The sequence below is a fragment of the Nomia melanderi genome, chromosome 12 (assembly GCF_051020985.1).
Source record: "Nomia melanderi isolate GNS246 chromosome 12, iyNomMela1, whole genome shotgun sequence".
Taxonomy (NCBI): Eukaryota; Metazoa; Arthropoda; class Insecta; order Hymenoptera; family Halictidae; genus Nomia; species Nomia melanderi.
In genome coordinates, this window is record NC_135010.1 from 3680756 (window position 1) to 3694236 (window position 13481).

Sequence of the window (13481 nt, forward strand, 5' to 3'; positions counted from 1 at the left end):
ATTATTGCAATTTTTTGTTCCTTGTTGGACTTTTGGGAAATGATCGGAACGTAAGTTTGCATACACGTGCACGATCTAATCATCTAGTCATTGAAAAAGTAGTAAAAAATCATCACATCGGTAATAATAAAAATATTTCAATTGAATACTAATTATTGAATTTAATGGTGATTGAGATCGTACAATTGATTACTGTTAATTGAAAAGCGTCTTGTCTCGACGAAATTCGAAAAGAGCACTTGAAACTATATTCAACATGGTGTAATACGTTTCTCGAAAATGTTAGAAAATCAATGAATTGCAACATTTCTTTATATGAATACTGATATCAACTAAAAATAAGGGAAATTTTCTTTAAACGAATTAACAAAAGAATGTAAATACTTTCTACCAATAATACTTCTAAGATTAAATACACTGTTACACTGTTCTTTTTTTTCATATGTAAATTAATTTTAATCATATCAAGCATCTTTATTATTGTATATTCGGTCTCGTGTCAAATGAAGCATCAACGAAAACGTTCATCGTTTCACATTGTATTGGTACATCGATAAAATGATTTCATTTCCATCGGTAAATTACTTCGTAAAAACACGGATTCTCATAAACAATCAGAATACTCTAACACATAAGAAAAGAAAAGGCACACAATAGTTAAAGGACATGTCGTTGAAAATAATTTCACAGCGACTTAAGAACACTCCATAAAAATAATCGATTACGCTTTTATGATACAAATGTTTCAACCGAGCGCGAATTTGATCGTCGTAGTACCCTCGGTTCGCCTCTTGAACCGCGTGAATGAATGAAAACATTTAAATGTACAATATCACTGAGTATTCGAAAAATACATCATCGATCATCATCATCATTTGTACTTCATCAGATTCTACAGAAAATTCGAAAGAATGTTCGCTATTTCATCGTCCGACGTATTCAGTAGTTCGATCATTGCTTTTCTTTTTTTTCACTTCAAAAGACGGCCATTTCTAGAGACAACCTGTACAAAAAACTTAAACTCTTCGTTAGATTATCATCGTTTAGCGAAAATATTTGTTTGCACGAGTGCTCTCGATTTTTTTTCTCCCGTTCTTTCTCTTTTTCTTTGTTCTCTTCGTCGTCTTTCCTGTTCGTGCTATTACGTGCGCGGATCGCCTCGCGGAGACTTCAACGAACGACGGGGATGGTCCTCCATTTTGTCTCTAGCGCGCGAAACCGCATTGACCCTCGAGAAACCGATTTCCGACGCGATTCCCCTCGGCGTCGCCGGCGTTTACCAAAATACGAAGACTCTCGAAGATTCGGCGCGCAGGGCGAAGCGAAGATACAATTATTTATACAATCCTGTCGCTGGTTTCTCACCGACCATCAAAAAGAGAATCAAATGTATTTACATCTACTTACAGTTCCGTTAGACAATGTTTACCTACTGATTCCGGCTCGTCCCAGGATTCACTTGTTCGAGCTCGAGAAGAACTCGAACAATCTCCAATGGAACGAGGTCCGAAGGTTTCGTTAATCTTAAGTTACGTCGTGTGTCGACCAGCAAACGTGAACTCTCCGAAGATCCCGATCGTGTCAATTAAATAAAAGTACGCTGAGAAGTTTACATTAACTGGTCAGCTATTTTGTATAGTGTTTCACGCTCTCTATTGTTCCGTCGCGCCGCCTTTCCTTCTTAACTTAAAACACGCAACCGCAATTAAATAGTGCAACAACAATCAAAGAATCTAGTATACCACTTTGTTCGCGAGGATTCAATTTTCTTTCTTTTTTCATTTTTTTTTTCTGGGGGACAAATGATTTATTCGTTAGTTCGGTGCAAAGTCTTCTTAAGGCAGTGATTCGTCTAAGATCGAACAGAATGATCACGTTTCGGGGACGAGATTTGATTAATGATAATACTGCCGACTGTTCAAAGTTCTATACTAGACCTCCAAATCATTTCGCACGGTTGCAGCATATTCTTTGAAAGATACACTGCTCTTTGAAGTTTGACAAAAAGAAAAAAAAATTCGATCTTGAAGATGAAACTCCTTCGAATTACAAACGTTTACAGATATTTACCGCTGCGGAGCGGTTCTACTCAATCTCCTCCAAATTTCAGTTAAATCGTCTGTCCTTTTTCACGTGTGACAAGACCAGCGACGATTCACGAGGACGAACATGCGCCCCGTTATCTTAAGCGACGTCACGAGCCTAAGTCACCCGTCAAAGAGACATCCTATCACTCGAAACAAACTTGTTACTAAATTAAACGTAAACGCACAAATTTCCACTGCCAGCGCTGCGAATCATTTTTCTAAAAAAAAAAGAGAAAAAGAACTGTACAATTTCAGTACGTGCCGCGAACGAAACATTGACCTGTACGCATTGTACCGTGTGCACACGATCCCCCTGACACGGACTCAATTCCGAAAGGTTAATTCCAAAACAATCTTGGATAGTCTATGATGCAACGAATGTTTCACCTTTCCGGTGCTGTTCGCGCGGAATCGTTTGAACCACGTTCACCAAGCGTATCAATGGAACGCTGATTAGCGTTCTGCGCGCGTTAGCACCCTAGAAGACTACAAATTCCAGCTCAGTGGAAATAACGGCAAAGCATTATCATCGCACGCGAGGAAGCTTAAAAAAAGTGTGTCCCGATGCTTGGATTCGAGCGACTGAATTTCTTTTTTAGATGGCTAAAAGCTGGTAAAGGTTACCATGAAACCGTGATACTCATATTTTAACGAGGCGCGTACTTAGCTGCGACCTCCAAAGCTTTGCCAAGATATTTCTACGCCGCTATACTCGGAGCCGATTGATCGTATCGTTCAGGCTCGTTTCCCCGACGACGCGCAGCCTCTCAAGGGGCAAGGACGATTAAATTGATTCTATTCCGATTACACGCCTCGCGAATAACCAAGGATCCTTTTTGTCCTGGATCGGTGTCAACGCGGGGGATCGATTTTCGTTCGCGGCAAGATTCAGCGAAGCCCTTGAATCGCGCGTTTTCCCCGCTTCTCTTCCGATCTCCTAACCCTATCCTTTACATTAAATATATTTATACAGATATATATATATATATATTTATTTATTTATTTATAATTTATTAACCGTTAGTCGAAGTCGTCGAGTCAGTTCGAGATATTGGCAGAGTTCACTGTCGCTATCAACCGCCAATATATCATTTTCTACATGCGTTGAGATCATTTGAGTGCGTGGATTAAAATACTCTCGATGCGAGTTTCTGAGCCGACGGGGGATCGTTTACGACCGCGACGAAAACACTCGCGTTATTCTGAACCACGATTCCCCGATAACGGTGGAGGCAACTAAGTATTTTAGGGTATGCGACCTTGAAATCAACACGTCAAATGCCGTGACTTTTATGGGCTTTTTTACTTTGAAGTTTGGTGTTTTGATTGGAATGTTACCGGTTATCAGTAACTCGTGTAATATACTTGAAATATCGTTGCCGGACTCCGGTGACCAGCGCCATATTAAACAAAAGATTTAGTATAATACATTAGTAATCGATGTAAATAAATAATATAATTTACTGTTACGTTACTGTGATTGGGATGAAGCGAATCCTAACGCCGGTCGCCGGTGACCGGCGCGGCATTAAACGCGTTAATTTTCGTACAATCGAAATCATGATAGACGGCGGATTAACACGGCCAGAAACCAGCATTACACACGCGGCCATTGCTGTGTATTATGTAGAAATATATATATGTGTATATGTATATATTGCAATTGAATGACGCAACGTTGAGATTGGTCGCGTGCATACAGTGTGGCTCCGTTATTTGTGGTACAATTAATGAACAGAGGTTCTTCATGGAAAAATAAGTCGAAAACGTACAGCCAAGTTTCTTCGCATAACGCTCCGTTTTTCGGAAAATCGAATTCAAACAGTATTGTTTAACGCTGAATAGTGTTTTTTTTTCATGTAACCATAGCGAATCATTTTTCATTTATTGCATGCACGATCGAACGTCGAACATTATACTCCAAATTGAGTTGCCACGAAAACCGAAACTTTAGTCGTGAAAAGTTGATTCCTGATTTTCAATTCGTTCTGTTTTCACAAAGAATCGGCCCCTCGTCGGTTGCGCCAATTATAACGGATTATCCCATATGAAAGGAGAAACGCGGTTGTCATTACTCGTCAACTAATTTCTCTCAGCGTAACTAGCGTTCCTAGGACTTTTTTTCCAAAAATACATCGTTATTCCCGATGGTCTTTAATTACGGATGTACGAACTATCTACCTCTGTGTTTGTTTGTTTTTCTTCTTTTTTTTCTTTCGAACATGTTCTCCCCTTTCTCTCCCTCTCTCTCACGCGTTTGCGAAAATACATTTTTTCGGCGGAAATAAGAATTGCCGTTACATTTTTCTTCTTTTTTTTATACACTAGCAGTAGGTAAGATGTGTTTCATCCCCCCCCCCCCTTGTTTCTGGCACGTACATTTGGCGCTGCTAAACGCCAATGTGGAATTGACGAGACTGAGTTGAAGGTACGTTTCTTTTGTGTGAATGCGTGTTCTTCCTTCTTTCGCTTAATACGATTTTTTTTCCCCGTTGTTTGAGAGTTACACTTGATCGGTTGGAAAGTAATGCCAATTTTTGGTAGTATAATATCTTATGTAAATGACGTAAGCTGTTCCCAAACTTCAAAGCTTTTGAGCAACTCAGAATTCTACATAAATATTTACAATATCATCATTGATATTTAATGAATTGATTGATCATTTAAACATTATGAACATTTTAACTCGTCGTTGTATTATGATATGTAAGTAAATATTACAAATAAATACACTGAAAAATGCTAGAAATTTGTTGAATAAAATAGATAATACAAACTCCAATGTAGTTTAATTTAATAAGATTTGTCTTCAAGATTCTTTAAAAAATGTGAAGTGACTCTCTGGCCGACCTAATACAGTGAATTGCTATGCCAATTTACTAAATTGTTAATTCTTATGTAGATTTGTATAGAACAGTTGCTAAAATCTGAAATTTTATGAATATTATTTCATACATAATGTTTTACTAAATTAGAAAAAAAATTGACTATACTTTAACGTTACATCTATTTTGAGTTTTGGTGATTTACTTACACCATGGATATATGTATAAATATTTGCAGTTTATTAATTGCAAATTACTTGCAAATGTTTTCTGCGTATATTGTTAGAATTCATTTAGTTCTCACAATAGGTTAATCTGAACTAATGATTGAGTTCAGATGAAAATTACTGTTTATGTTAATTGAAAAGTAAATTAAATTACATGGTTCGTAAGTATTTCACTGTATTAATTAATAGTACATTGGAAGTGCCCTGGTCATTTTTAATGAAAAATGGCATTACCTTCTTACCAATTAAATACGTCAGCGTTTCCCAATGTTTATTATTCGACAGACGTTCTGTTTTGAATCCTATGCACTACCTACAAATTCTTCAAAAAAAATTATTCTACACAATTAGTCGAATTGAACTGAAGTTAATCGCTTGTGCACAAATTCATTTCTTGTCTCTTCTAGTTTACTAAATTGTACAAATTTTAAAAAGTTCAAAGTGATTCGAATAAATACCATGAATGTCAACAAATATACCGCGAATTTTATGCATTTATAATAGATCCGGATTTACAAAATACAAAAAATTAGATGTCTTTATATTGTTTTGCTAATCATTTCGTTTGATTTTTAATTAAAAAAATTTGTAATAAAGAAAATAAATTTTTTTACCATTCACGCTTATTTAAAGTAGCCTATAATATCTGAACTTGCATGATTCACAGTCTATTGACAAATACCTTGCTCGTCATGATCCATAAATATTCAAAATGAGCACGATAAATAGAATTAAAGATGGATTCGATTAAAAGTATTAACAATAAGTTGAATCTTCAATTTCTTGCCCAACATTCACTGGTTTGTCGCGTTTCTACGGACAAACGTTAAATCCAAAACTGAGAAACGCTGTTCCATACGCGACCCGCAGCACGTTCTGTCGTTCTAAACGCGGAAGTCGTTTTAATCCTTAGTAGTAGCTATACAAATCATACGTACTATTATACAAATATTTTAGAGCCGCAATGATGCGTTAATTGATTCGTTCGAAGCAAGATTATTCGCCGCGAATGCCACTTTACTGCTGTGTCTGCACTTTTCCCCCTTCCACGCGTCCTCTTTCTGCCGTTTGAATTCGTAGAAAAGCCTATTACCGGTAATTATTCCTAAAGAGTCTTGATTAGACACCGTCATCCTCAAGCATGATATGAAAAAGGTTGTCAATTGCTGTTCTGAATTGAATTTAGAGTCACTGGCAGCAGGACATTCGTACCCGTGCTAAACGTTCTCTAGAACTCCGTAAAAAATCAATTAATCGTCTCGAACCGCTTATTACAAAAATGTACAAGTATGTATGTTTGAGCAGCTTTGCGATACTTTACAATCGTACTCTAATCCGTAACAGTATTTAACGACATCCTACCCTCTTACGAATTCACGTTAAATGTAATCCTTCTACATATCCGTAATTGGCAGTGAACATTTCCGTAATCATTTTTTCCCTTTATCTTTCTATGAATAACCTAACCACATTCTTTATATTTCTTTTTTTTTTTGTTTTAATCGCGATTTAATTAATATTCCGAAACACGCCATCGAAGAAAAGAGCAACGAAGAAAATTGTCTACGTTAAAGCATATTAAACGCTTCGTAGCTCCTTGCCATGTCACGAGACGGATAAGAAACGTGGGCAAAGCTCGATGATAACCTATAGGATCGGCTTGTCTTATCGCGAGGTTTTCGCGCGATGACATTATATTTAATGAATTACGCGTGGTATTTATCGTGTAATTTACAAACAAAACGCAGTCTTCTCTCGTTTGTTTTTTCTGTAGTTTCGACCTCACTATACCCGAGAGCTGGAACAGTTATTGTTGCGTTGTTGGGCCATTAATCTAAAAATCGTCTGTACAAATAGTGCTAACTAATTGTCAAAACGTTCCAATTGCTTCAACGACTATACCAAGCATTGTGCGTGCCATAAGAACCAGTAATGGAACCAGACTACATATCTTCAGCGTTTTACAGTTCAAACGCGTGGAACTTCCAAATCCACTCCCCCCGCCATCTGCCCCCTGTTTTTAGTAGCTCTCAGGTACCAGAATAATGGTTATTGTTAAAGTTCCGTTTCTAACACAGACATTGTATCATCAAAGTCACTGTAGAGTGCCTAAGAAGTCCAAATATCTGTGTTGCATGTAACCTCAGGAGGACTGGCTAGACTGAGCAGAGGAGGAAGTAGTTAGAGACATGTGTAAAGTAAATCCATCATAAACGTCCATTAAATCGCGCATTCTGTACTCTTCTAAGCAAACGAATCCTTCTAGGGATGGAGACTGTTTTCGTGCGCAGTCCATGCAATGCACTACATGTCGTTTTTCTTGTTCTCTTATGAATAAGATGTTGAAAACTTCAATCTGAAATAAGATTTAAACATAATAATTACTTTTATTGTAATACTGAATGTTTATTTATGTGTCTACAATGATTATGAATTCAATATAAGGAGAACTGTAGTGAAACATTATGTGAGTGTTCTTTAAAAAATTGCCATCAATTTATCTTACCTCGCATTGCCCGCAGTAATGTGACGCTTCATTTTTTCCCCGTCCGTGAAACCGTACTTCTACACCCTTACTTTTCACAAACTCTAATATTAAGCAGCACTGTCTCATTGTCCTTAGGAGGCAATTTTTAATTAATTCGAATAACCTGGGATCCGACACTTTGATATTTCGGGCTAAATTCCAGGATAAGTGCACCATTGGTACAATAGACTTGAATGACTGTAATTTGTTCCATTCGTAACGTTCAATTGCCAATTGATATTGACGAGCAGTCAAAGGACCCACATTCCAGGCAATATTGTTACACCAACCGACAGCTTGAACCCAATGTACACAACCTGAAACAAGAAATTTCGTTTATTTTAAATAAGGTTTATACATTAATTAATATTCGATAAATGCTATTTTTTTAATTTTGTAATTTAATCACCTGCATTAACCCAGACAAGGTCACCAGGCCTTTGTAGAAACCTATATACAGGAATATTTTCCTCATACAGATCTTCTAAAGAAGGCCACCAACTACCATGAAGGTAATTGATGTTATTCCTCTCGCAAAGAGCACAAATTACACCCCAATATGCATCAGGCACTGCAAACCATTCACACTCTCCAGGCCCGATGTTGATATTAATGGAGCAGAAGTTATTATTCTCTTGATGGCCAGGTGTTCTGCTACCAGGTACCTGTAATAGCAAATAATAATTTGCAAAGTGTTTTAAAGATCAAATCAATTATAAATATTAATGAGAATACTGTTATTCACCTTCATGTATAACTGAACAGTATTCATTCCCAAAATAACATGACCAACATGGCTCAGCATATTTCCAGCCGATACAACTCTAGCAAATGCTGGTAACTTCATCAATTCTTGCAGTTGAGGCTTCCATTTTCTTTCATCCGATAAATCTACATTGGTCCCAAATCGCAACATTTTTGCTCCCGGCCGACCAGCCAATCCAAAAGCATTCTTCTTTCTCCTGACAGCACCAGTACTGTCCTTAGAGTCCGAGTCAGATAAATTTGAGGTATGTATACCCTGAGCTTTCTCCCTCTCTTCCTTCAAGCTTTCCTGAAAGCTTGAAGCCTGGTACTGTGCGTACTTCGCAATGGTCGTATGACTCCTATGACTTATGCAGCCCCAAACTTTTCTTCCCATCACGGGATCCCAATTCTCGTCGCTAGTTTGCTGCATCTGCGTTCGGACTTCAATACCGTGATCAGGGTTGGCTTCTACTAACGTCTTCGTCGAGAACAAACCCAGATCTAATTTCAGAGCAGCTGCTAGACCACGAATCACAGCTATTGGATGCTTTAAACAAAATTCTTGCAGCTGTGGGCCAAACGCATCTTTTTTATTCTCTAAGTAAACGCTAGGAGTTTGCGGTAAGAGCTGTTCCTTGGTTAACCTCTGACTTGGTGGATCCGGTGGCGCCGGTGGAGGCGAACGATCGCTTAAAATGGAACAATTCGGTACACCTTTTAGTCCTTGACCCTTGCACGCCTCGATAATAGTTTTAGCGTCCATGTCTATACTAAGCTTCTGCTCAGGTTGAGACTCGCATAAACTTTCCAATTTGAGCACCGGCTCAACCCGAGCAACCGATTCTATTTTATTTGTACTAGACGTCGCTTCACATTTCACAGTTTCTACGGGAGTTGGTGTCTTCGTGTTACTTTTCTCGTATGTTTCCAATTTTGATGTGGACGATGGTTGGGTATCCTCCACTTTCTCCAGTTTCACTTCCTTGACTTTCTCGGTATTTTCTTCCAAGTTCGACGGTGAGAATGGACCCGAGCTTAAAGTACCATTATTCATGATACTTGGCGCCTCCTCCTTCACGTCCAAATCTTCAGAACCAAAGTGTTTCAAAAGATCTTCCGCCAACGAAGTTGCAATATCCTTCTGTGATAACAGTGCCTGTAGTTCTTGATCCGTAACTCCCAAATCTTTGTTCCCTGCAGAACCTTCCGGATAGTTACTCGTTGTTGATGAAATCTGTGTGTAACCCTGAGCGGTATATTGATTAGGCTGGTATTGGTTGTACTGACCAGATGCCATTTGTCTCTGAGGAAAATTCGGGTCAGAGGCAGATTTGTAAGGCATTCCTGGTGTTTGACTATTTCCGGTTGCTGCGGTGTTATAACCAACATTGGAGTCCGAGAATCCTGTCTGTAATGCAACAGTTCCACCTTGTTGCAACTGTAATAGAGAAAAATATAGTAACAAACACAATGCTAGTTTAAATATCTCAAGGAGATATTTACCGGTTGTTGAGGTATTCCATAATTCTTAATGACACCAGGTTGTCCTAACTGTGTATGATTATATCCAGTAGGATAACCAGGTTGTCCAGGCCTTAAACCTCTTTGTGCAGCTTGTTGTTGCTGCAGCCTAAGTTGCTGCTGGTGCTGTTGCATAGATCTGTATTGATGCTGCAATTGAGCAAACAGACCCTGCTGCTGTGGCGTTAAACTTCCATGATTTTGTTGAAGAAATTGTAGCATTTGTAACTGTTGTGATGAAAGATAAAATGGTGGTGGCCTTTGTTGTGACCCAGGTGATACTGGTTCTTCCCCCGGCTGCAAATTTGATTATTGATTATTGAAGTATAAAAAACTGATGTCACGTAGTATTTAGCGATTTAGTAGCATACACTTACTTTAAATCTTTTTGTATTAAGATTCTGTCCTTGCCCTTGCGGATAAGGAGGTGGAGGGCCAGAAGGTGTATTACCATATTTGTAACCTGGGCCACTTGAAGGTTGTTGTTGTTGTTGTTGCCTGCTAGACATCTCAGCGCTGATGGGTAAGTTCCAAGCCTCTTCTATAGACGGCAATTGCCGCCTCCTTCATTAAAATAAAAATATCTGTTACTGAGTGCATAACTCTTTTAACAATCAGTTATCGTAAAATTGAATCCCTTACAGAGATTGTTGTTCACAGTATAAAGAACTGAAGATAATTTCAACTAAAAAGGAAACAAAAATAGACCTTTTAGAATAATGTTTTACAGATACAATTAAATATATCATAATTAAAAACTAATTGTAGTAAAAGGCAAATATATTTATTTCCAATAGTTATTTACATTTTATACAATATCGTATCATCAATAAATTTAATGTTTCTTTAAAATTTGAACTTGTACTTTTACGCTATACAAATTACTTTTATATACAAATGACAACTAATTATTCATAGAACCATTGAGATATTAATATCACCGAAGATTCTTCACTGAAATTAGTCGTAACATATAGATCGACATACATATACAGTCTCTGTTGCAAAACCTATCACTTCCTTAGTCTCACAATTTAATGTCATGATTTAAAAATAACTGAACGCATCAGTAGATTATCTATCATTGAAAAATTGTTTAATATAAAATACGAGTTTTCTTTGGTGTATATGAATATAAAATAAGTTTCATGTGGGTTCATACATTAATCTTGAATACATTTTTATGTGTAATCTTATTAATAAGTATAAATAATGAAATTCTGAAAATATTCGATCTTTTAGTTATATAATACTGATCTAAACCAAAACAAACTTGTATTTTATTTTTCATTCTGCTAAATACTTAACATTTAAATGCATAATAGAAAGTAAATAGTTATCAGGATTAGGATTCAGAACTAAATTCTTTTGTATAAGCTTATCCACCAAGTTTCTTCCAGTTATAGATTACACAGAACTTACACAATGACTCAAAAATTTGTCAGTGTACACTTCAAACAGTAATTATTTACATTATGTATTATGATGATATACAACGATACACCTGACCCTCGATTTACGCGGATATTTCTTACGCAAGTCTCTTTTTTACACGATCTAAATTTAGTAACACCAAATAAAATATACTTTTCTTTTCTGAAATGTTATTATTATTATTTCTTTTGTTTGGCTATGTGAAATAAATATGTATTTCTAAAACTGACATAAACTTTCCTTTCCAATATTTTGTTTTCTCTTGTACCGACAAACTCTATTTATGCGATTTCTTTTGGCGTAAAACGAATCCACGTGGAACGTATTTCCGCGTAAATCGAGAATCAGGTGTTCTCCCTTTCGAATTTAATAAATATATTACAATTTAATGATCAATTTTACATAATATGTCTAAGCAAGTAGAGAAACCTTGCATGAACAAAGTAATGAGTCAATGCACGTCCATTAAGGGGTTTTAACAGTTAATGAATTTACTTGGTGGCGACGGAAGGCATCGGTGCTTGGCTCAAGTGACTCTGCAGGAAGTTTATCCTCTGTTGAAGAGATGGGTTCATCGGGGTGTTACCACCGGACTTAGCGCCACCCAGGCCCGCCAGTGAGCCCGTGCAATTTGGTGTATTATTGTTACCTCTACAAAAAGAAAAAGACTAGTTCTTTATGGTTTCTTGAAACTGGTTAGACAGGCAAGCTTTCTGTTTCTCTCCTCTTTCTATTTTTTTTCCTTCTTTTTTCTTTTTTTTTTTTTTTTGAACGCTAACCCGTCTTTTGACTTACTTGATTTTCTTCGTTATCATATGTTCATTCATATGTTGGAAATAACGCACCAATGAATGGGGCGTTTACTATGCAGAGTAAGAATACACAACAGGTGTGATGAATACAATTACGGGCAGTGAAGATGGAGGAGAAAGATTGTGCTTTGTTACAAGCTAATGAATTTCGTGAACGCCTTGCACTTTTTAATAGATTCAAAACATTGTTCCAATAAAAAAACTTGAAAATAAAGTACAATATCACTGTGTTAACATAGAGAGTATTCTGTGGTTCAGAGTATGTCTAAGAAGACTAATTTTATAGAAAAGAATCTGTTAGAAATGAGTCGAATACAGATTTGGTTGACTTACTTTTGCAAGTAGCATCATTATTATTTAAAAGCTTAATAAAATAGAATTAATTGAATTTAATAGTATATGCTATCTTAAGTAAGTTTTATTTAGAATTGAAATAATAACAGCATAAATATTGAGTTTTATAATAATATGTACTAGATTTACAAAATATATAAGTATTATAAATCTTAATCTTAATGTTTAAACACAAAAAGATCAGTTAAGCTCTTGCATTCTTGCATGAGAATTATACTTCTGCCCAATTGATTTTAAACTTTTTTGTACAGGAAATTCATTTTTTATAAACATGAAAGTATTGAACATCCAACTTTTAATTAACAATTCACGACTGCCTTGAATCTCTATTAGCAAATACCGTAATTTTCGTTCTACAGTCCTAAAACTAATATAAATTTGAATAGAACGCTTCTAAATGCTATGACCTTGAATAGATCCCAGTGTTTGTGAAGTTCCTTATGTAAGATAGTTAAATATTTTTGGATGAGGCGCGATTATAAACATGCCAACAAAAACATTATTGGCCAGTTCATTCTACCAGTTCATTCTAAACAAAATTCAAGGAGAGCTATAACTTCATGTTAAAATCTAGAATTTTTAATATTTTCTTATTTATTAAACCTAGAATGACTTCAGCAATTTCTCAAGAGTTTTAAAAGTTCAAGGGGAAACCAATTACCTTATACAATATACTGAGATTATTAACACATTCCGTGCCATCGGAAATTTTGGTTATATCTCGTTTATAATATGCATTGATTTTTTAAATAATAGATTAAGTTACATTCAAGCTTTTCCTGACTTATTAATAATATATTTTGATATTACAAAAATTGCGAGTGTACCATAACTGGCACATGTGGCACGGAACGTGTTACTAATCACTGATGAAATAGCCGTACCTTTACAAAGATATTTAAAACCCTTTGCACGCGACAATATTTTTCATTACATAAATACTCATC

At 36.3% G+C, this 13481-nt stretch overlaps 1 protein-coding gene across 2 annotated transcripts in view; it reads right to left on the reverse strand.

The window, feature by feature from the left end:
- Positions 1 to 523: 523 nt before the first annotated feature.
- Utx (Utx histone demethylase) overlaps positions 524 to 13481 on the reverse strand; it is a 210833-nt gene continuing 197875 nt past the window's right edge. For both annotated transcript variants that reach the window (XM_031975167.2, XM_076372642.1), the window contains 7 exons: positions 11864 to 12019; positions 10312 to 10498; positions 9917 to 10231; positions 8412 to 9851; positions 8076 to 8331; positions 7646 to 7983; positions 524 to 7495 (listed from right to left, as the gene is read on the reverse strand). In XM_031975167.2, coding sequence (XP_031831027.1) covers positions 7283 to 7495; positions 7646 to 7983; positions 8076 to 8331; positions 8412 to 9851; positions 9917 to 10231; positions 10312 to 10498; positions 11864 to 12019 — 2905 coding nt within the window. In that variant the 3' untranslated portion in view covers positions 524 to 7282. The remainder of the gene's footprint in view (positions 7496 to 7645; positions 7984 to 8075; positions 8332 to 8411; positions 9852 to 9916; positions 10232 to 10311; positions 10499 to 11863; positions 12020 to 13481) is intronic.